This window comes from Mesoplodon mirus (assembly GCF_964341445.2).
Source record: "Mesoplodon mirus genome assembly, chromosome: 7".
Lineage (NCBI taxonomy): Eukaryota > Metazoa > Chordata > Mammalia > Artiodactyla > Ziphiidae > Mesoplodon > Mesoplodon mirus.
This window is the reverse complement of record NC_138983.1, coordinates 91,961,711-91,985,539: the sequence shown is the minus strand read 5'-3', so window position 1 is coordinate 91,985,539 and position 23,829 is coordinate 91,961,711. Positions and strand designations below refer to the sequence as shown.

Below are 23,829 nucleotides of genomic sequence, written 5' to 3'. Positions count from 1 at the left end.
AGGATAATGGGATTAGAGGTGGTCTTTTAAATTTTTCATTTTTATGCTAATACAATACCTTTATAAAACTCAAAAATCTTCAAACAACACATTTTTTTAAAATTGTGGTAGACTACACAAAACAGAAAATTTATAATTTTAACCATTTTAAAGTGGACCGTTCTGTGATATGAAGTCAACAAATTTTTAAAACTTTCAGAGGGCACCTGAATAAAAGATGTGCTGTCCACTGGTGATTTTAATGTATCTGGTATATAACTAAAGTCACCACAAAACTCTTTCTGGGAAATTGGCAGATCATAAAAATAAAAAATTTATTTTGCTTTTTATTAAACCTTATTGTTTTGCTGTTTCAAAATTCAAATTTACTCACAAGAAACAGTTTCATATTAGATTTGGTTTCACAAATGCTGCTCCTGCTATTCATTCTTATCACCAAAAAAAAAAGACTATTTGTGACTAACGATAATATGTTACAGAAAATAAAAAGTTAAAAGGTTTTCAATCTGCATATCTGGGAACCTAAATTAAAGCATCACACAACATTTTCAAAAACAGAAAAGCCATGTGATTTGACTAAAATCTTAGTTTTAAGATGGCAGAAAGTACCTTGATAATTTTCTTTTAAGAAAGAAAGAAAACCAAGCCATTAAAGAGAAATTCTTCCGAGAGAACTGAAACATGTTATATAACTCTGACTTGGCACTCCTTCCATCTGGAGAACTTTTTTGGTAACTGTTTTCATCACAGAATGATCTAAAGTAAAATGAATTGAAATTAGAGTAATTATTTTCCAGTGAGTGGCTATTTCCATTTAAAACCAAAAGCCAACTAATTATTGCTTTTCCCATAAATTTAAATATGAAATCTACATTATATAATTATACACTTATTTCCCCTTGTGTATTCTAATTTCTTCCTCAGAAACCTAAGATGCCATCTTGCAGACTGCCCACAGTGGCTACTATTTTGGCAGCAGCAAAGGTCAACTTGAAACATTTTGCATCTAAAGTGGCTTTGGCTACCTTTGGATACAAAGTACAGTCTGAGCACCGTCCAGACGCTTAGATACCTAAAGAGCATCTAAGATATCAAACCAGGGCATCCAAGATAACAAATCAAGTCCCTCAAAAGCTGCTCCTCCCATCAGCCCCCTTCTTCTAAGGGATACTACCCAGTTGCACACATAATCATCAACGACTTGTCTCCTTGTTACTATTTCTTTCATACCTCACATCTATCTGCAGGTCTTGATAGCTACACCCTCAAAACACAACCTGAATTCAACCACTTTTCACTTGCTGCAAACTTCCAACCTAACCTAGGCCATAAACATCTCTTATTTGGAGCACTGGGATAGTCTCCTAACTGGTCTCCCTGTTCCTCTTTTTTTTTTTTTTTTTTTTTTTTTGAGGTACACGGGCCTCTCACTGTTGTGGCCTCTCCCGTTGCGGAGCACAGGCTCAGGACGCGCAGGCTCAGCGGCCATGGCTCACGGGCCTAGCCATTCCGCGGCACGTGGGATCTTCCCGGACCGGGGCACGAACCCGCGTCCCATGCATCGGCAGGCGGATTCTCAACCACTGCGCCACCAGGAAAGCCCCCTGTTCCTCTTCTTTATCCTCCCAAGTCCCTTCTCTATACCAGGTCACCTTATTCAGATACGATTTGCATCATGCCTTTTTCCAGTTCAAACCCCTCTACTCATTTAGAATAATCCACATCTTTACTCTGGCCTTCAAGACTTTACAAGAGCAGACCCCTGGCTAGCTCCTTGACCTCATGTCATACCACACTCTTCTTCACTCGGTACTCTGCCCAGATTGGTCTCCTTGCTTTTCCTTAAATACTCCACCCACCTACATGCCTACATACTCATTGCCTCCTTGTCCTGGAATGTGCTTACTCCACATCTTCCATGGCTTGCTCCTCTCTTCATTCAGGTCTCCGTTCAAATGCCACTTCTCCAGTGAAGCTGTCCCCTAACAAATCTATCCAATGGAGTCCTACCTGCTCTCCCTCACTCTCCTTACATTAAGATAGTTTTGCACTTCCTACTCTCTAAAATTATATGACTTATCTATTTACTCATTTCTATCTGATCTCCTTCACTAGAATGTAAGCTACATGAGGGCAAGACTTTTGTCTGTCTGGTTCACTGCTTTATCCCTAGTCCCTAAACCCGTATCTGGCACACAGAAGATGATTACAAAATTACTTGTGAATCTGACAAATGAATAAAGTACTCCTGGCAAGAATTCAGAGGTTGCACAGGAAAGAAAGAATGCTCTTGGTGGAAGCAGGCTTAGTATCTAGGTTCACCTCTATTCAGAGTAGAGATAAGAAAAATTGACAAGTATAATTCACTTTAATTAGTACCTTAGCTGCTAAAAACATAAGGGAAGTGCAACACTAGAAAAGTACAGTTGAAGCTTGAACAACATGGGTTTGAACCTCACGGGTCCACTGACACACGCATAGTTTTCAATACATATGTACTATCGTCCTACATGATCCAAGGTTGGTTGAATCCACACATGTGGAACCACTGACTATAAACTTATACCCAGATCTTCAACTGCGTAGGGGTCGACACCCCTAAGCCCACGTTGTTCAAGGGCCCACTGTATATGATGAGGAAAGTTAAACACATTAAGTTTTAAAAAACTGTCAATACCTGAACAAATTTTTTGTTTTGCTATGTGTTTATCAATTTAAAAAAAGTGACCACATACCAACAAGCAGATTTTTTCTTATATCCAGAACGAGCAGAGTTCTGTTGGTTTCAAGGGCCTTTAGGAAAGCCTTTGCTCCTTCACTGGTGAGGCCGCACTGCTGCAGGTCAAGTGCTTTTCGATGAAAGACAAAAGGTCACTTGCTAACTCTACAGATTTAACATATAGACAACTCTCATTTTCTCACGTGTGGAAGAGTCCTGCACAAGACAAGTCATGGCAGGTTTGTAATTTTGGGTATGGAAAAAAACAGAAACATATACGCACACACATAATGCATAATCCAATTTAAAAACCTCTTCTTGGATGTGCAATGATAACCCTGGCTTTAGTAACAATAAATCAGACAACATATTTTACAATTACAGAACTGAAGAATAACTGTATATAACCTATGAGCAAAAAGCATCACAAAATGAATCTCAGTTCATAATTAGCAAGGGCGGCAGGGGCGTGTAAACCTCACAAGCAAAACCTGGTGGAGCTCAGAAATGCACTGCATTCTTCTGATCATGATCTTCAGCTCCAAATCACACTTGAAACTAGTTCAAAGGGGAAAACAAAATAGAAGAAATGTAATAACTGTTAGTTTTAGAGGAAAAAAAGACAAGTCTAAGAGGATACAAATAATAAAAACTTTCAACAATGTGTGAATACAGAATACATACTAAAAACCTATCATGAAAGTATGATGGTCAAGAACCCTCGCAGTAAAAGGTCAGACAAAAACCAGAAAAACGGATCATGAATTCTAGTAGTTCTGGGGCTGAACAACCTACTCATTTAAACCAAAGGGATCATCACTAAAGCCCAGGGATTAAAAACTATTACATGAAAGGAAACTATCATGAGTCTTTTGTTTAAGTGTTGTGTGGACCATCACATTAAAATAACTGGAGTCTTTCAACACCCCCATGACACACAGAAATAGCAAGTCAGACATACGGATCTGACAGGATATGATACAACCCTTACAAGCTCTCACTACAGAAGAATGGACACAGGGTATAATTAACCAAATAGCCAAATTAATACAAACAGCCAGTAAACCTCACCAGTCAATCAAATGAATACAAAATAAAACACAATGTGGTTATTCTCCTATCAGATGAAGCCAAGATTCTGTAAGAAAAGCCTTTAAATAATGTCTATACCCTTTGGATCCAACAACTCTCTTTCTAAGAATTTAACCAAAAGAAATAGTCAGAGATATAGGTAAGGATATATATCAGAGTACTATTTGTAACTGAAAAACTGGGCAAAGCTTATATACAAGAATGGATAAGCTATGTGCACTGTGGCATATTCATATAATGGAATACTGAACAATCACAAAAAATGATGCAGGAGATGCAAATTTACTGACTTGCTAAATTGCTCATACTAAATTAATTGAAAAAAGTTATAAAATTTGGAGTAATCCCACTTGCATAGAAAATGGAGAGGTACTCATTTTTTTAGTTTTACATTTTTTTACAAGTGCTACAGGCCAGTGTTTGTGAGAGGCAGGCTTCGCATCTACTGTTGGGGTGGACTACAAATTGGCATAGCCTTTCTGGGTGGTAATTTGGCCATGTGTATCAAATGTCTTAAAAATAGGTCACACTTAGTCATTCCACTTGTAGTACCTTATTCTACAGAAGTAATCCCGATGGACACAGAGATGTATATACAACGTATTCACATTGTTTCTGACAGGGAAAAGCAAACTGTCTAAATAGAATTGCAAAGAATCGATTAAACTATGGGACATCAATACGACACAATACTACATGATACATCATTAAGTGAAAAAAGCAGGAATATGAAATAGCAGGTATACTACAATTCTATTTTTGTAATCCCTAAGTGTACATGTATATTTGTAGAAAAAAAAAAGACTGAAAGTATATACGTCAAAATGAACAGTGATTATATCTGGGTATTAAAATTATAGGTAATTGTTCTCTTGTTACTCTGTATTTTCTATAAAGGATATATGCAACTCTTAGAGAAAGTTTAAAAGCAAAATAAAAGCTATCAGTAAAATGAGGCTTTAAAAAATCCTATCACAATAGTATCATGCCAAAAGCTAAGCATATTAAAAATTCAATATTTTCAATTTTAGAATTTCCCTCTAAGCCATAAATCCTCACTAAGAGATTCTGCCAAAGCACTTGCACCCAGGTCACCAATGAGCGGGTTGCAGTTCAGAGTGATGCGCCTCAAACCAGCCATGCAGTCAAGATCACGTCTCCTGGAATGAAGACTCTCAGCCCAGGTTTCTTCATGCCTTCTGGTAGTCTGATACTTCAAAGAGTTAATGGGATGAAATTAAGATGCTTGAATAAGGAAACAGGGTGTGCCTGAGTATGGCTTATTCTGTCAGAGATTTACACACACACACAGATCAAGCATATATGCCAGGAGCATCAACCTGAGAAATTCAACAGTCACTTCTGGTTTACGAGTCCAGTGACCCAGATTCTGCTCGGTCAGTGATTAGATTCTAGCCACTGCATTTCCTGTTTCTGAACACTTACGTAAAGTTGGACAACTCAATTACAGTCTATGAATTATTTTCCTTATCTTCTAAGTCAGGGAATTGGTTCTAAATTCTATCTTTGCTGAGGCCCTATATTTCATCATCCTGTCCTCCAATGGCCTCCAAACACCTCACTGGGCAAACCATAAGAAAACTTTTTAATATGCATCTTATTTATTAACAAATTGTTCCATACATAGTATTTATGTACATGATAAACTACACAGATTTTTAAAAATAATACAAAGGTAAAAATGTTCTAATATTTTCTTTTCCTAACTCCTAAGGCATTATTTTATTTTACTTATTTTTTTATAAAGATTTATTTATTTGTTTGTTTGTTTGTTTGGCTGTGCCGGGTCTTTAGTTGCAGCATGCCGGATCTTTTAGTTGTGGCATGTGGGCTCTTAGTTATGGCAGGCACGTGGGATCTAGTTCCTTGAGCAGGGATCGAACCCAAGCCCCCTACATTGGGAGCACATAGTGTTAACTGCTGGACCGCCAGGGAAGTCTCAAGCATTATTTAAAAAACTATATTTACAAAATGTATCTCACATGCTACCTTGGGTGTGCACACAAGCTTTAGAGGCCTGGACTATGCAGAGCCAGTTTGATGTGCCTTGGGAAAATAATGGTTTGACATTTAAGCAAAAGTACTGTCTTGAAGACATTCAATTCTTTATGTTCATAAAGTAAATTTTGGTAACAGGGAACACTGACTGTAAATGAAAAAAGTCTTATTACATTCCTGAAAAAGTAAAAGACTCAAAGTGCCTTTGTTACTCTAAAAGGAAAATCATTAGTGTCATTTTTCTATTAACAATAACTTATTAAAGCTCCAAGCAGAAACAACAGCAATCACTTACACAGTGCTTAGTATGTGCCAGGCACTATTTATACAAATAAGTGCATTTAAACCTCATAATGAGGCATAGAGGTTAAGTGATTTGCCCATGGTCACTAGCTATGAAATGGGAGAAAGGAATTCACTCTGTCTACAAGAGGCGGGCAGGTCAGGCGTGGATCAAGGCCGGAGAGGACGACACCTCTAGGCCACAGCAAGTAAGGGCTGAGCGCGACGCCCCAACCGAAGAAAACTGCCCCACACCGAGCGGTCTCCTGACCCCCCGAGCAGGTGCTGGCCTCCGAAAACACGTGTGGGAGCAGTGGGGACAGAGCTCCTGAAGCAAAAAGGAACCGCAGTTGATTATGGAAGATTCTCACAAGAATAACGCTTCAGAGACAGCACCTCAGTCTGGTTCAACAGTTCAGGGAGCTCATATTTCTCATATTCCTCAACAGATGTCATTAAGAGGATCTGCGCCAGTGACAATTGTACCTCTTCCTGGAGAGCAAGTACAGGTTCAGGGGGTCATCCAGACAGCTCAGTCTTCTGTAATTCACCCACCACACGTGCAAACGGTATCATCTTTATCAGAAAGTGAAGAGTCTCAGGACTCATCTGACAGCATAGGCTCCTCACAGAAAACCCACGGGATCCTAGCACGGCGCCCATCTTACAGAAAAATTTTGAAAGACCTATCTTCTGAAGATACACGGGGCAGAAAAGGAGACGGAGAAAATCCTGGAGTTTCTGCTGTCACTTCTATGTCTGTTCCAACTCCCATCTATCAGACTAGCACCGGACAGTACATTGCCATTGCCCCAAATGGAGCCTTACAGCTGGCCAGTCCAGGTACAGATGGAGTACAGGGGCTTCAGACATTAACCATGACAAATTCAGGCAGTACTCAACAAGGTACAACAATTCTCCAGTATGCACAGACCTCTGATGGACAGCAAATACTTGTGCCCAGCAACCAGGTGGTTGTACAAACTGCATCAGGAGATATGCAGACATATCAGATCCGTACCACACCTTCAGCTACTTTGCTACCACAAACCGTGGTGATGACATCTCCCGTAACCCTTACATCTCAGACAACTAAGACAGATGACCCCCAACTGAAAAGAGAAATAAGGTTGATGAAAAATAGAGATCCTGTAATGTGGAGAGCTGTGATTGGAACTAATAACATAGATGGGCATCAGCCACACTCCAAGATGATGAAAGTTAAAGTGATCATTATCCATCCAGACTTCGATGTGGAATCTTATGAAAATGATATTGCGCTTTTTCATTTAAAGAAAGCAGTGAGATATAATGATTATATTCAGCCTATCTGTCTACCTTTTGGTGTTTTCCAAAGACTGAACCGAAACACGAAGTGTTTTATAAGTGGATGGGGAAGAACAAAAGAAGAAGGTAATATTACAAAAAAATTACACGAAGCAGAAGTGCATTATATTTCTCGAAGTTTTTGTAATTCTGACAAGAGCTATGGGGATATAATTCCTTACACTTCATTTTGTGCAGGTGATGAAGATGGAGTTTTTGATACTTGCAGGGGTGATAGTGGTGGACCATTAATGTGCTACTTACCAGAACGTAAACGATATTTTGTAATGGGAATTACCAGTTACGGATATGGCCGTGGTCGAAAAAATTTTCCTGGTGTCTACAGTGGGCCATCCTTCTACCAAAAGTGGCTGACAGATCACTTCTACCAGAACTGGAAGCAGGCTCTCGAAGAGATATTTGCACAGTCATGCTCATGGCAGCATTATTCACAATAGCCAAAATGCAAAAGCAACCCAAGTGTCCATCAACAGATGAATGGATAAACAAAATGTGGTATACACATACAATGGAACATTATTCAGCCTTAAAAAGTAAAGATATTGTGTCACATGATACAACATGGATGAACCTTGAGGACATTATGTAAAGAGAAATAAGCCAGTCACAAAAGAACAAATATTGTATGATTCCAATTATATGAGGTATCTAGAGTAGTTAAATTCATAGAGACAAAAAGAATGGTAGTTGTCAGGTGCTGGGAAAGGGGGAGAAATGGAGAATTACTGTTTAATTGGTACAGAGTTTTGCATGATTAAAAGAGTCTGTGGATGGCTGGTGGTGATGGTAGCACAAAAATATGCATGTACTTAATGTCACTGAACTGCATACTTAAAAATGGTTGATTGTAAATTTCAAAAAAAAAAAAAAAGAAAGAAATGGGAGAAAGGAGATTTGAACCTAGGTCATTTGGCTTCCGCACCCAAGTTCCTGACTGTTTTCTACCTCAGGGGTCAATGGACTCGCCCTGTACAGGCTCAAAGAATTTTTCAATTTTTAAAATCTAAATTTAAACATTTCCAGATTTGTGGGCTATACAGTTTCTGTTGCAACTACTCTGCCCCACTGGTGTAGGGTGAAAGGAGCCACAACTACCATGTAAACAATGGGTGCGACTCTGTTCCAGAAAAACTTCCTTTACAAAGCCAGGCGACGGGCTGGATCTGGCCCACCAGCCAGAGTTTACCTATCCCTGATCTGCACCATCAAACTATTAAAAAGCCTTCATGTCAAATTATTAACTAACTTTAGGCCTAAATACAGTCATTATAACCACTGTAAAGTTGTTAAGGCATTATTTTAAAAACTGTATTTACAAATTGCTGATGTACTGACTTTTATTAGTTTAAAAACTACAACAGCTAATAAACACTTGATTCATTTAAGTCTTGAAGACTAAAATGGCATAGTTTCTTCACAGTATTACAATAAATGTTTTCAGTAAAAAAACATACATAAAAGTATTATTAGGTATTATATATTAAATCTCTTATTTCTAAAATTAAGTGGACTATCTTTACTAAATGGTAGAATCCCAAACTGAAAACTGGTCATATTCTTTCAGCAAAATGAAAGCTGCGCTCACATGTATTAAAAGACAAAAATTAGGGCTTCCCTGGTGGCGCAGTGGTTGAGAGTCCGCCTGCCAATGCAGGGGACGTGGGTTTGTGCCCCGGGCTGGGAAGATCCCACATGCCGCAGAGCGGCTAGGCCCGTGAGCCATGGCTGCTGAGCCTGCGCGTCCAGAGCCTGTGCTCCGCAACGGGAGAGGCCACAACAGTACCACACACACACACACAAAAGACAAAAATTAACTGCCCTCTGTATCAATATATTAATGTGTTTCAATCACATATGTTTTCATGAAAGTTTAAACATAAAATCACCTTTAAGATCTAGGCCATGTGATCTGCTCCATGCCATGTCAGAACACACCCCGTTAAGTTTACTTAACTTGTCTTAAGTGTGATAGAATTCTTTATACCTTGACAAATAACTAAAAGGAAAAAAAAAAAAAAAACCACACACACAATAAGATGAAGAGCCTATACATTTGTCAATCTTGACTTATTTGCTTTTCTTGAGTCAGTTGGAGGTTTATAGCCACATTCTCAAAATCATTAACTACAATCTTCCCAAACAGGTAATTGACGAACAGATGCATTCTAAAACTTGTCAGTAACAAAGCGCTATTCCAGTTTACAGCAACAGTTTAATTCTACTTAGATACTAAAACTGAATACACTGAATACTGCAAACTTTATTCCCAACCACTCAGCAAAGTACTACATACCTTTTCAGATATAGGGGAAAAAAAGAAAAAGCATACGATTCTTCCTATTTTCATTTCCAAAGATACATCCCAATCTTAATGATCAATCAGCGATTTAAACGTCAACTATAAACCCAGTATACTGCTGCTATGCAGTGTACTAGAGCAATAGAAGAGAGAGGACCTCAAACCCTCTGTTCCCTCAAATTCAAAGGCAGGCTTCCTGACCCCTCCAGACCACTACTGGACACAGGGAAGGCACACTAATGTTGCAGGACCCCAACCAACAGTCACCTGCTTTGTGATTACTTCCATGACACACCCTCACCAACACCACTGAGTTTGCTTCTCCTACGGGACGTTACATGTATTTACTATTTTAACACATACCACAGTGCATCATAATTATGACTGCAGATAGATGTTCTAACAATTGAAAGAGAATGATGACTTTTTTGCTCTTTACATCTTGCTATTTCCCGTCCCATAATATTTCTTGAAGCGAAACCATAAAATATAGACAAACACAAAAAACAGAAAATATACAAAACGTGTGCTTTGCACCTTAACGCAAACTTAAGTAAAATTAGTTCTGACAGTATCCAGCATGACAAACTTCCATGGTACAAACGAGAATGGACCAAGGTTTGAGCAGGTACAGGAGACAATCCAGGCATGAACAACACCAAGGCAAGGTAGACAGGAAGTAACATGGTGCGTAGGAAATCACGAGACAAGTCTGATGGGAAGAGACTTAAACAAGACTGAAACTCACTTTCTAAACCTCCATCTCCAACTGGACAATTCGCAGGACACAGGTGCACCAAAGTGGCCAATTTATTCAATCCCTTTAATATGCAGGAAGAGTTTAAAATTTTACTGGTTTAATTTGCCCCAAAAGCAACTCTCAACAGTTATGGCCTCTGTCGTCGGAGCTTTGTATGAAATTAAGTCAAAGTGTGGAGCTCCTTTGCCTTTTTTTTTTCTCCTTAAAAAAGAAAAGAAACAATTGTTCCGAGTAAAAACAAACATATTCCGAAGCATGTGTACATTGAAAAGTAAAGAAACTTTATTAACAACTTCATAAAAACTGACTTCAAATTTTAAAAAGAAAAAAACATGTTTTGAGGTCCTTCCGACTGGAGTCGTGTCTCATAGTGTCCTTTCTTTACAGAAATAGTCGTATTAGGACACATATGCACAAGGATTAACACCATGACACACTGTACACGGCGGGCCCCGGCGAGCTCACCAGTCGTCGTCTGAGTCCAGGTCTCTGGGGAGGATCCACTCCACGGATGAGCCCAGCAGAGTCTGAAGCTCGTTCGTGAACTCCACCAGATCTAAGAGCTCCTTACTTTCTGGATTACAGGACTCCAGGTCTTTGGGGCAAGAGAATAAGAGACTTGCTGACACTTGCCGGCAGAACTCGGCCTCCGCGATGGTGACGATTTTCACATTTGGGAAATTGCAGCGGAATATGCAGGAGGACATTTGCAGTTTCTTGAGCAGGTCTGAGAGCAACAGCCAGTTACGAGGCCTACACAAGAGAAAGGACAGTGGTTTGAGTTTCCGGCAAAATTAGAGGCGCTCCCAACTATGAACTACCCGTCTCCTGGCGGGGAAAGGGCCTGCTACTTCCACTTTGATTACCCCACCCCCACCCCACTTCTCACTGTCCTTAGAAGGCCTACTTCTTCTTCTTTTTCTTTTTAAATTTTATTTATTTATTTATTTTTGGCTGCGTTGGGCCTGTTGCTGCGCACGGGCTTTCTCTAGTTGTGGCTCGCGGGCTCTAGAGCGCAGGCTCAGTAGCTGTGGCGCATGGGCTTAGTTGCTCCGTGGCATGTGGGATCTTCCAAGACCAGGGCTCGAACCTGTGTCCCCTGCACTGGCAGGCGGATTCTTAACCACTGTGCCACCAGGGAAGCCCGGAAGATCTACTTCTAGCGGGGGAACTCTGGACTCATGTGCATGTGTTAAGAGGCCACCTAGGGCGGATCAGCCAACTTAGACAAAAGCAGGAGCAGCGCCCCTGAATGAGCCTCGTTGCAGGCCACCCCAGTGCTGCCTTGGCTCTGGTCACAACTCAGGTCACCCGTCTCCAAGTAAGTGCACCCCGTTCTAGTCACTAGGGAAAACCAGTCTGTATGCCAACCCAAGGGAGATGGCAAACACCTCTTTGACCTCTCCTCTCCTCCGGCCCTCACGGAGAGAGCATGAGAAACGCTCGAGGTCACCTGGCTTTCCTTTCCTTTCCCACACCTCCAACCCGCCCCTCAATGCTGCCGTGAGTGAGGATTTTTCGAGAAGGGAGGTGGTACAATCCTTCCTGATACCCTGTCACGCTTTATCATCTCTATCCCGAATAGAATGTCACCACAAAGGCAGACACGTTCCCAGCCTCAGAGTCCAAGGAGGATGCTACTCCTTAAGCACCGGGGTCAACACACAGCAGAGCAAGGTCTCCTGATGTGTTCACTCCGAAGGGTTGGTCATGGGGCACAGTGGCCCGACCGTGGGGACAAGACTCGATCTAAGCAAATCTGAAGACACATAAGAGCCCAGGTGACACATACGGCTTTCTCTAATCTTATACGAGAAGAGGGTACACATCAGTATCGTCCCGTGGACCTCATGCGCCTTGGAAGGCCCCTATGGTAGCCGTTTGGGGAGGATCCCTTCCCCAAGAGTTTACTGACTGAAACTGCAATTGCAGTCGCTGACTCCCGTGTCCTTTGGGCTCTAGGGGTGTGTTCCAATGAGGGCAGTTGGCTGGGGAGCCCTCCCACCCCCCAAACTTTTCTGGAAAAGTTCCACTGCATTATGTGAGGTCGGTGGACACTTGGTGAGGAATTCACTCACCCCCCAACCCAGCCACCCTCATCTGCTGAAGGGGATTTCTAACTCCTGCCACCCCACAGAGCAGCTGGGCTGGCTCTCGACCACACGCTGGCCACGCTCACCCCTGAGCGACGGACACCTGGACGTTATAACACGGCAAAAGGGGGTCTTGGGAAAATTCAGATTCCAATAGGTCACCATAGGCCTCGTTGCTGTCATCCTGGTCCTCTGGTCGTGGGGGATTTGCTAAAACATCGTAACCACTTTCATCATCTGGTTCTAAACGGGGGGGCAAACAAGAGAGAGGTCAGTAAACTGGAGCAAGATTCCAGCTGTTCGCCAAAAAGGACCCTGGAAAAATTCTTTCCCAAGCAAGTCCTGCTCACAGCACCACCCCCACCCCCACCCCCACAAGCCCAACTGAAACGAACAAGGCTGCTCACCACACACAGAGCTGCCAGAGAACTCCGAAGAGCAACCGGGGCTACCATCGTCAGGAGCCTGCAGGTTATTTAAACAGTCTGCAGAGAGAGGGGGAGAGAGAGAGAGAAAGAGAAACAAGATAACGCCTGCTGGTAAGAGGCAAATGCTGCTGGAGTTCGGGAACATCTCACGCTGGGGCTGGTGTCACCTCCTGACAAGTCCCACTGCACACGCCTCCAGGTATCTGACTGAAACCTCCTCACGCGTCCACCCGCCTTCCTGAGGGACTGCCCGCCTCACCGCCCCAGCCTGCCAAACAAAAGCTAGCCTGGCTAGCTAAGAGTTTTCCAGCCCCCCACCTCGCAAAACTCAAAGTATGTATCTCTTCTTTGACAGACTAACGTTGGGCCGCTTTTCCCAGTAAAGGGTCACTTAGAGCAAACGGGGGGTGGGGGTAGGGGGAACCCAGGTGAAAGGCTGTGAAGTCACCGTCTAGATGCTTGAACAAGACCGTGTCTTGACCTCTGCCGTACTTGTTAAGAACTTCTCCAGAAGTTCGCTGTGGTTCACTTTCTTGATGGTTCTACCTGAGTACGTAGCCAGGGTAGGATCAGCACTGTAGGAGAGGAGCAAGCGGACAATTTCGAGATGATCATTCTTGACAGCATCGTGGAGAGGCCTAGGAGAGGTGCGGGGGATTACACCTGTGCACGCGACGCTTGCTTCTAAGGACACGGGGCAAAATCGAGCGTGTGTGGCCAAGCCTCGTAGGCGCACTATTTCACCGAGGAGGTGAGTGTACGGTCGCTGCGACAAATTACTCTGTTATTTCAACACATAACCCTTTACGGGACAGGTGAAGGGACCATCTCAGGCCTAATTCTTCAATGCAAATCTCTCTTAATGCATGGCCCAAGGAGGAACTCAGGCCACGATGAAAACGTTTCCAATGAACTTAAATAGTGACAGACTGTAAGAAGGTAACATACGGCGGGCTGGGGGGAAGAACCCCAGCACCACGGAAGCAGATACGACAAGCCATTGTTACACCATTACAAACAAAACCCAAAAAGTGCAGTTTGTAAAAGAAACTAGGGGCAAAGTGGAACCTCTCCTGAAACCAACTTGGAGATGAGTGATCAACCCTCTCGCCCAGAAGCAGTCGACAGGCAGGGCGAGTTCTCAGGAGGATACAGAGTCCTCCTGCTCGTGTCGGCTGGGGTCAGGAACACTGTTCACAGTCCCATCCAGAAAGGATGCTATTTGGAAACCATGAACCACCAAATACCTTACGGTTTTGCTCATTTTATGACCGTCAGGAAAGCCCCAGTGCCCTGCCTCGTGGTGGCATCCCAGGTACAACCAGGAAGATGCTTGGGCTGACTCAGACCTGGGCCTCTGGCCAATAAACCGAGGTCAAGGACAGAGTGGGGGCCAGGCCCGGGGATGTGGGTGGACACGGCAGGTCCTATCAAGCCAGTTGCCACTGGACCTGTCTGTACTCCTGCAACTTTCAACTCACATATATGTTCAAGATTGAGATTCAACAGACGCTGGTGAAGAGTCCAGGGTCTTAAAAGAGAACACCCCTGATTATTCATGCAGGCTCAACATTTTCAGGGACTTCTGTCCATAAGAGCGTCACAGAGTTTTAAAGTTCTATGTAAATTTGCCAGAAAGATCTGTCCGATTCCATTCTAGAGGACTCCGCCATCAGTGTGCTTACATGGCACTCACTCTCCATCTTTCCTTCTGGGGTTCCCCGCACACCCTGAGAACCACTGCCTATGCCCCAGCAGGGCCAGGCCAAGAGCAAGACCACCACTGACCCGGTTCCATCCTGGGCACTGCAGTTGACATCGGCGCCATATTCAAGGAGGTGTCGTACGATGTTGAGCCAACCTCTTGCACAAGCCTCGTGCAGGGCACAGTAACCCGCGTTGTCGCGGTGGTTCACATCACAAATCTTGTTCTCCAGGCAGTACAAGACCACTTCCTACGGGGAGAGGAGAGGAGAGGAGAGGAGATACCATCAGACCACGATACAGTGAACCTTGTAAGCGTGACCTCCCCATAGCTTGGCGGTGCCCACTTTCAAAGGCATACATCCTCGGGGCCAAAAGCCCACCATGGCGCGGGCAGGCGGCAGGCATCCTGGTGGGGGGCGAGAGTGCGTGAGAAGGGCTTGGAGATGCAGACAGTGTTGTCTAAGGCTCTGCTGCACCACTGGCCTGGCCATGGGCAAGTTACCCTTGAACTTCTCCAAGCTTCCACAGGGCTGCTGAGAGGACGCATTCGGATAGCGATGAAAGCCCTCAGCCCAGGGGCCGACGTGACCAGTACAGAGGTGTCACGGCTGCTAACATCTTAGATGACACATTGCCAAGCACAGACCATTCTCACTTGATGGGTCTGTTCGGTCAGTGGCAGTGGACGATAACACAAGTTTAGATCAAAGTATGGATGACCAACACTTAAAGAGAGCTTAAATCAGCCGGAGAACATTCCCCAGCTTAGAGAAGCAGGGACACCCAGGTCAGCTACATCCTCGCGCCCCTTGTTAAGACCCCAAATCAGAACCTGGGCCTCAGATGCTCTTGTCTGTACGTTAAGTAGAGTTAAAGAGAAGCTCTCTTCCTCCATCCTCGAGGAATGACACAAAATGCCTCCAATAACCCCACCCTCTATTTTGCCTCACTCCACCCTCTCGAGTAAATATGAAAATTTTAGACTGATTCTGCCCCAAGTTAATGACAGGAACCTGATACACCACAGGATGCAACCTCCACATTTCAAGAATCAAATAAAACGTTCACCGCCCCACCCCCCACCCCGGAGATGTTCTGTGTCAACACTGTGCATTAGAATCACTGTTATTAACCTTCTTTCTTTGGCTTGTTAAAATATTAATATGAACCACTCCCAGTAAGCAGAGCAGGAACTTATTCAATGTTTTATTACCTTAAGAAAGTTTTCAGACACATCGAAAGTATTTGCCACCAGAAAACACGTTATACTGTTTATACTGGGTAAGTCGTGCCCAGCAGAGAGCCGGCAGGTTCTGAGAGCTGGGAGTAGGCAGAACGTGCATGTGGCCCAACACATGGTCTGCAGGGTAAGGGGGGATGCGATGGGGTCAGAACAGGCCTCCTTGTGACATCTCTCAGGTAACTCATCTGTTAAACCCAAAAAGGGCGTCATTCTAGCCGCCCATAAGTGCGAGATGGGTTCTGTAAAACCTTTTATGCCCTTTGGAGGACACGCCAATCAAAGGTGACCACTCACTTGGGAGCGAACTAGAATGTTCCATTTGCTTACCACGTGAACCCAATGGGGCATGCTGGTAAACCTGGCCATCGGTGCCCTGTTACTTCAGGTCACTGCAGCAGCTCCCTTCCAAAACAAGAGGAGGAAGAGAAAAGGCACGCCCACGAATGCGTTTCTCCGTTTACATCCCAACCTGCCAGAAAGCCCACAATCCTCTGGGCTCCCAGGCCACCTGCCCCGAGCCCTGGTATCCAGGATACCGCATGAAGCTGCTGCGCTTTTAGCAGGCCCTCACTAGCCAGACTTGAGTGGACGGCTGCAAGCTAATGAGTTGTGTGCCCCAGCCAGGGAGAGGCCCTGTCACGTGGCTCTGGGATCATGTCTGAAGGCCACCAACTGCTGTGCACACATCAATTTACTCAACCCAGGGTTTATTTGCTGTGACAATCATGGCCTTCGCCTGGAAACCTTCATCACTACTAGGGCAGATTCAAGGGTACCTAGAAATGAAAGGCCGTCTAAGCTGGTGGGTAAGTCAACTCTCTTCTCCTGGAAGATGGCAGCAAAGGCAGCAGTAGCCCCATGGCCAGGTCAGACTTTTGGCCACGGGCTGTCCTAACTCAACCACGTTGATCCCACTGTTTACACAGTGCTTCTCATTTCCCCAGACGAGGACGTCTTCTGTCACCCACAGGAACCCAGGAGCTAGCAGGAAAGGAAGGTAGTACTATCCTCATTCAACACTTGGAAACTGAGGCCCAGAGATATTAAACCCCAAGTTCAATTAACATGAAGTACTAGACCTATAACTCAGGTCTTTGGTACCTGGTCAGCTGGGAAGATTCAAAAGGCCCAAGAGGGCCCCAGTTAGAGGGATGCAATCCAGCTGTGACGAGCATCCCACAGGCCTTCTCTGTTGGGGGTCAAGTGGGCTAACTACACTCTCCTAGCTAAGAGGGTGATGGCCTCTAAATGGATGGCAACCGTCGCCACCAACACTTTCTCTAACTGAAAGGTGAAGAGGCGGGGCGAGTCTGTCGATGCAACACATTCCTTGGTTTTATTTTCTCCGCTAGAAATAAACGGGAGTGTCCGAAGGGCAGCCCAGCCATTCCCAAGCAAAGTCAAACTGCTTTTGTCGGACAGCTCTCTGTTCAGCGGCTATAAGCCGAATGCCATTACCTGCAAAATGTAACCATAAAGGCCATAAGCCCGACGTTGTGAGTTAATTAAATGCCTCATTAACTTTTTAAAAAAACATGACTTATTCAATTCATAGAAAATTTAATCATCACCGCTAAAGGCACAAGCATGTGGTTGCACACGGGCGTTTTAGCCTAAGAAATAGAAGCCTTTTTCCCAGGAGGGAATGGTTTGAGGTCTTTGGCCACGCAAGTGATCTATTTAACGCGGATCTGAAGCCAGAGTGTGTTTCTAAACTTCCAGAACCAGATTATCATGACATAAAGCTCAGACAGCCTTTATACTGCACATGGTATCTTTGGCTAAGCAGAAGAAAATAACCAAGAATGCTGAAGACAAAACTTCAGGAAAACCCTCCCAAACCACACCCTTATCTGCTTAAGCAAACTGTCCTTCAATTTTAAAAGGTTGAAGCTGCCACATCTCCCAACTGGGCCATCATCCCAACATTTAAAATTCTGCCCAGAGAAATCCCAGAAAGTTGGATTCAAAGTTGAAAGCGTTCATCTACTTGTCACAATGTTCAGCATCAACACTGGTGATCTGTGGAATCTACATATTGAAATTTACATTTGAAGAAAAAAACAAATCCGACCGTAAACATTCCCAAGGCTTCCTGTGCAGTCAAAGGCCAGGTAGCCTAAAAAAGTATGGATCAAGTGCCCCTTGGTCCAGGCCTCAGAGCCACCAAACCAAAATGGAAACTGTCTTAGAGGACCAACGAGGGTCTTTTGACGTCTCTGGTCCCAAAGGGAGGCTGCTGGAAATGATGCCAAGTTCACAGGTGGGGCTCGGAGCCCCGCCCTCCACGGCGGGTGCAGCAGCACCCCGCCACCCCCATCTCCAGCATTTGCTGGAAGCGGGAGTCGACTTTCTCAACCCTAACCCAAAAGTTGGGGTTAGGGGTCTCCCCCCTACCTCCAGCGTTTGCTGGAAGCAAGGAGACTATTTTCTCAACCACGGGGGGGTCTAGCTCAACACTATGTGCAACATCTGCTCTGTCCTCCCAGGCGCCCGCTCTCAGCTCTTGGGAAACCCACTGGGTGCTCCTTGGACTTCACCTGCAAGTAACTGCGCTAACTACCACAAAGTGCTCTCTAGCTAATGGAGAGGTCTCCAAGAGACGTGTAGATATACACAAGAGCACATTCAACCCACAACAACAAAAAAACACCCCCAAACTAAGCATAGCCCTAGTGCTTCCAACTTCCCACCCACAGTCAGGCCTTAGGGCCAAGGCAGGCACACTTCCAAGGGCTCACGGCACTATGGACCGGCGTGGGGGGACACGACGGGAGACGGGGGACAGGGGCACAGAGCTGGCTGAGGGTGTGGGCACCAGGGCTCCGGGCCAGCCTGGGTCCTGCCACCCCAGTGCTCAGCCACACCTCCACGCTCAGCCTGCTGAACCGCGTTTTACTGTCACCATTCAACTCCCAGAGGGCTGATGCCAGCACAGAAAAATGCCTTTGCCCTGTGGGCTATCACATCACAATTGTTACTGACGAGTATGGTGGGGGAACTGCACAGGGCATGGAGAGGCATCTGTCTCACAGAGGTTTTGAACTGTAAAAAGGGCAATTCCAGTGTGAGCCAGTCTTGCTGAGGAGCGTGGTGGGCTGTGGAGCACTGCTGGATTGCTACCTGTACGGGGATCAGCTAACCCCTCTGAGGCTCAGTTTCCTCATCCGAGAGTGGGCTAGTACTCGTTACTCCCAAGTGAAGATGTTAACAGGGTGAAAGGAGTTACTACAGATCACACGGGCTTAGGCAGATATCAGCTCTCTTTCTATGTTGCTCTAGCAATAGAGGCCATCACTGTCATCAGCCGTGCTGGGTTGGGATACAGCAGTGTGGACAGGGAGTTTTGTGCAAGGCTCAACCCCTGCTCCCCGCCCATCAGCCCTCGGCTCCCGTGCCCTCTCAGAAAGAGACTGCTCAGGTCTGCCCCACTCCCACCCCTACTCTGCACAGACACGTCCCACCCGCTACCCCACAGGGGCATCACTCTGCCCCAAACAGCACAAGTTAGTAGAGCTAATAACTACTCTCCTTCTTGCTATTCAGAATCCAAAAGGCTCATTAAAATTCCCCTGGTCGCCAAGCCCTGGGTTAGGTCAGATTTTGTATCAGAGATAAGTGAGCCGGACTGGCCGAAGCAGCCTACCTGCCTGAACGGGAACGGAACATCAGAGAGGCCTGCCTTTCTTTTCACACCACGACTGAACAAGCCACCAAAGAGCCCGCAGTGTGAGCGGGGCCAACGCAAACACCCTGCTGGAACACCCAGCCCAGTCCGCCACGTGGAGGGGGCTGGGCTCTGAGACCCGCCCCCCATCCCCAGCCAGTGTGTCCCCCACCCAAGGAGCAGCAGCCGGCGGATCCTAATCCGGGGCACCCACAAGGATGCTCACCTCGTAGCCAAGCCGGGAGGCCTGCTGTAGGAGGGTCTTGCCTGCGTTCTTATTGACAATAAGTCTCCGCGCTTCCGGTGGCATCGGGCGGGACTGGGTGGTCTCTGGAGGGGAGCTTGAGCATGTCAGCTGCGAGACCTGGGAAGATGGTAACAATTGCTGCAAACGGTCCAAGGGCTTCTGGTCCTGCTTGGCCGGCGAAAGATCATAGTCGGAACTGGGCTCAGGCCGCTCCTGAGTGGAGGAAAGCACTTTTCCTCCTCTCTGTCTGAGGGAGGCGGGGCGCGAGGAAGGGGCTGCATTTTTACTCGCTGGAAACTTCACCACCACCCAGGAGACAGGTCCCCTAGGAAGGGGCAGTGACATTTTTGGGGGAGGGGTTCAGGAAAAGGAAAGCTTTGTCCCCAGAAGCAGAGAAGTAGGCAGGCGGGATGTGCCTGCACAGGCCCGGGGGGCGGGGGAGAGCCAGGGGCAAGAGGTACCTTGCCATCCGCATTGTCCACGTAGGAGTCCCCTGGCAGCGACAAGCCCCGCCTGGGCTCCTGAGGGATCAAATGCTTGGTTTTGCACGGTCGCTTCGCGGATGGTTTCTCGCTGTTGTCGGTGTATTTCTGCGGCAGGGGCGAAGGCTGCCGATCCATTTCTCCGTCCATGCACAGCACATCTGTCAGGGGGAGAAGCAGCGGGCGTTACACAGTTGTAGCCGGTGAGGAAAGAAAAGCCCATTGTTAGCACTGATCATTGGAGCAGATTCAGTTTTTAAAGATATACCAATTATGTTTTCAAAGCACTAATATTTTAATTATCCCACATTCAACCGGCAAATAGGCTAACCCACGAAACGCCAAATGGCAAGTCGCTTCAAAGGGCCGCAAGACAGGGCAGAAGCCAGCCCTTCGTGCGCTCCCGTCCCCACCCGTGGGGGGCCTGGGTGCTCGGGACAGGGCGACTGGGGACAGCCTGAGGCTGGAATGAGGGCACTGACAAGCGCCCGGGGTCACCCAAGACTTCCCTTCCTGCCCAGCTGCGGGCTGGGTGATGAGGAGCAGCCCAGGAAGTCGAGCTCCCGCCTCACTGTCCATTCCATAAGGAAGTGTGCAGGCTGAAAGGACCTCATGAAGAAAACTCCCCGCTCGCCACACGCTACTCTTGTCAACTTGGATGGCGCTCAGGTCCCCTCCAGGGCCGCTTCCCACAGAGGGCGGGTGATCCACCCTCCAGGAGCGCCCCCCGCCCCGTGCGTACCTTGTTCATTGTCACTGCATTTAAGGGACTCCTCCAACCAGCTTCTGTTGCTTTTGGCCTCTGCCCTTTTCCTGCCAGGTTTCTCTTCGGAGATACTATTGCCCTGGGGGGTGACCGCAGGCTGGACCGCCTGAGTCACTTCCGTCCTGCCCTGCCGGCCAGGTTTGCTCTCTGCTCCCGCCGTTCTCTAAGGTGCAGCAAGCGGCGCTGCTTTCTGGGATGGAGCCCTGTTAATTCAATGCACACCTCAGGTTGGTCAGCTCACTATAATGTGGCTCTTCTAAATGGTTAGAGGAACTGTTTGTCATTTCCCTCTCAGGCCAGTCAGCTAATGGAGAAATAACTACAAATTAATGAAGAAGCCCCCCGGGGCGGGGAACAAACTGTCGTACACATCACTAACAGGAGTGGGGGAGGGGAGGGGTGTGGTCACTGTGTTGGCTGGAACTTGTCACCAAGTCTCGGGAGGGGGCCTATTTGCCTTTGGCCACCTTTGGGCTCCAGCCCTGGCACCTGGCTTTGGGGGGGTGGGGGGTGGCATGGGGGTGGGGGGTGGGGAGGTGTGAGTGGCTCCCCCCAGGGATCCAGGGTGGGACTGGAACTTTCCACTGCTCCGCTCCAGGACTTCCGTAGGGTGCCCTGCGGGCCCGAAGCCAAACCAAGCCCACCTTTGGAGACCCGTCTCGGCTTGGCTTTCAGCAGTGAGTCCTCCGGGAGCACAGTGGTCTCAGTGTGGTTCCTATTGCCAGACACCTTGCGCTTTCTGTTCAGCCGGAGGGTGGGGCTGCGTGACGCGTCCGGGGCCGCCTGGTCGGCGGGGGACTCTCTGGGGGGCTCCGTGTCCATGTCCTCAGGAAGATCACTGTCTTCTGGGGCTTCAAAGCGGTCAGCTTTGCTTCCATCATAACACTCCCCTAGGGGAGGGGAGACAACCCGGAAAGGAGGGAACAAAGGTCACCAGGAGCAGGCAGGACCCCCATGCCCAAGGCAATCTGCTACCAACAGACGCACCCCCCTTTGGAGACCAGGGGCCTCACACGCCGGAAGCACAAAACCCTCAGAAAGACGTCCCAAAGGAAGGACAGCTGAACACAACCAGCAAAGAAAGCAGAAAATGAGGCGCGTAGCCCACTCACAATCCATCCTTCAAGGGTCGAGGTGAGGCATCTACACCATCCCTCTATAGGCATGTGAGATCACTCCCTAACTGCTTAACTCTCCAAGGTGGCTTACTGTTAAAGGGGGGGTGAGTGACCTCACAGTAAGAGCCAACCAATCAGGGCAGAGCTACAAATGACTATGGAAACAGCTGCTAGTCAACAAAAAAGGCTGATGTCATCAAGAGACCAAATAGCCCCCAACTGCCATCTATACAGACATAGCACCCATGTTCACTTGGGTCAGCAGGGGCGAGGGTGAAGAAAAAGGGTAGGGAAAGAATGGTGGGAGGCTGGGAAGCTGGGGAGACCAAGGCAAGAGGAGCCTGGCAAAGGGAAAGGAAAGGCTTCCTGGTGCACACACAAGGGTCAACGGCAATTTCAAAGAACTCAACCAGATTGCTACAAGTCCGTCTGTCCTCTTTCCACACCCGTGGGGGGAAAAGCATTTCACTGCCATCAAGGGGCTGCTCCTATTTCCTGTCTAGGAAGAAGGCCCTCAGTGACACCAGTCACCCACCTGGCACGTCTCCACGCCTTCCTTCCCAGGCAACAAGCATCTAAGGACATTTCAAAGACAAGACTCCAACCCCCTTCATGGGGGTGGGGTGGGGGGATGTGGCGGGCAGGGCTGAACTGCTCACACCCCAGCTCCGCCTGTGTTGCTCCTGCCCCCTCTGCTCAATCTAGCATCCACTTGGGGCTTTTCCTCCAATCACCCCAGCCTAACATCACTCCTCACTTTTGCTCTAGCCAAAGAAACAGTTCAACTGCTTTGCTAGTCACATTGTTTCTAACATACAAAGAATTCCATAATGATCACTGTGCTGTTAAAGAGTTCCCCGAAGATGACCCTGTGTCCATCACTGGCCGGGGGTGGGGGTGGGTGTATGAGTTTGGTATTTCGTTAACACCTGAGCTAAGCTCCCACAGCCCGTTTTTCTAGATGAAATCATGGACACACCCTTCACATGCTGCTCGCATTCCTCCTCTCCCTAGACCACTTCAAGTATCACTCCCACTTCTGCCCAGCCGGCTGGTCCCCTGATCAGCCTCTCTTGGGGGCATTCCCAGCATTTAATGGCAGCCAGTTGTGGGGATGAACCTCACCCTGGCCTGGGCTAGCCTGACCTGTGCTCTCAATGGTGGAACACACTTAGCTTTTCTCCAAGGGTATCCCAAGGTGGGGCAGATCCCCATCTACTCTTGCCGGAATGGTGGAATCACCCCAACCGCGAGGGTCTCCTGCCATGGCAGCAGGAGAAACCCCAAACTCCTGGCCTGTGCTTACGGGTGATGCAGCCCAGGCTACCGCAGGCCCGGTGAAGACGGCGTGCTGTAACTCTCACTCCGGCTGCTCTGTGACCCTCTTAAACACTCGGGCAGGAATGGCGCCGCTTTACAACTCGGCCCCCTTCACTTGTAAAGTGGGAATGTTACTGCTAGCCTCCCTCCAGGGGTGGGCTTCATAATCACGGGCCGGGCTCAGCACAGAGAAAGGCTGGAAAAATCCCTTTAACCAAAAGATGCCAAGACTTTCAGACC

The 23,829-nt window shown here is 46.9% G+C and overlaps 2 protein-coding genes across 2 annotated transcripts in view; one reads left to right on the top strand and one right to left on the bottom strand.

Moving 5' to 3' along the window:
• Positions 1 to 6,405: 6,405 nt before the first annotated feature.
• LOC309808873 (uncharacterized protein) lies at positions 6,406 to 7,896 on the top strand (the record flags this gene model as incomplete). Its single annotated transcript, XM_082629448.1, has 1 exon — positions 6,406 to 7,896. Exon 1 carries the CDS (start codon positions 6,469 to 6,471, stop codon positions 7,894 to 7,896), a length of 1,428 nt encoding a protein of 475 aa, XP_082485574.1. The 5' UTR covers positions 6,406 to 6,468.
• A 2,970-nt stretch (positions 7,897 to 10,866) lies between these two features.
• Positions 10,867 to 23,829, bottom strand: part of LOC309807692 (BCL-6 corepressor-like) — a 35,617-nt gene continuing 22,654 nt past the window's right edge. Inside the window, 10 exon segments of the mRNA XM_082627547.1 lie at positions 10,867 to 11,271; positions 12,698 to 12,854; positions 13,019 to 13,096; positions 13,532 to 13,677; positions 14,828 to 14,994; positions 19,883 to 20,137; positions 20,365 to 20,546; positions 21,128 to 21,295; positions 21,298 to 21,354; positions 21,796 to 22,041. Coding sequence (XP_082483673.1) covers positions 10,980 to 11,271; positions 12,698 to 12,854; positions 13,019 to 13,096; positions 13,532 to 13,677; positions 14,828 to 14,994; positions 19,883 to 20,137; positions 20,365 to 20,546; positions 21,128 to 21,295; positions 21,298 to 21,354; positions 21,796 to 22,041 — 1,748 coding nt within the window. The 3' untranslated portion in view covers positions 10,867 to 10,979.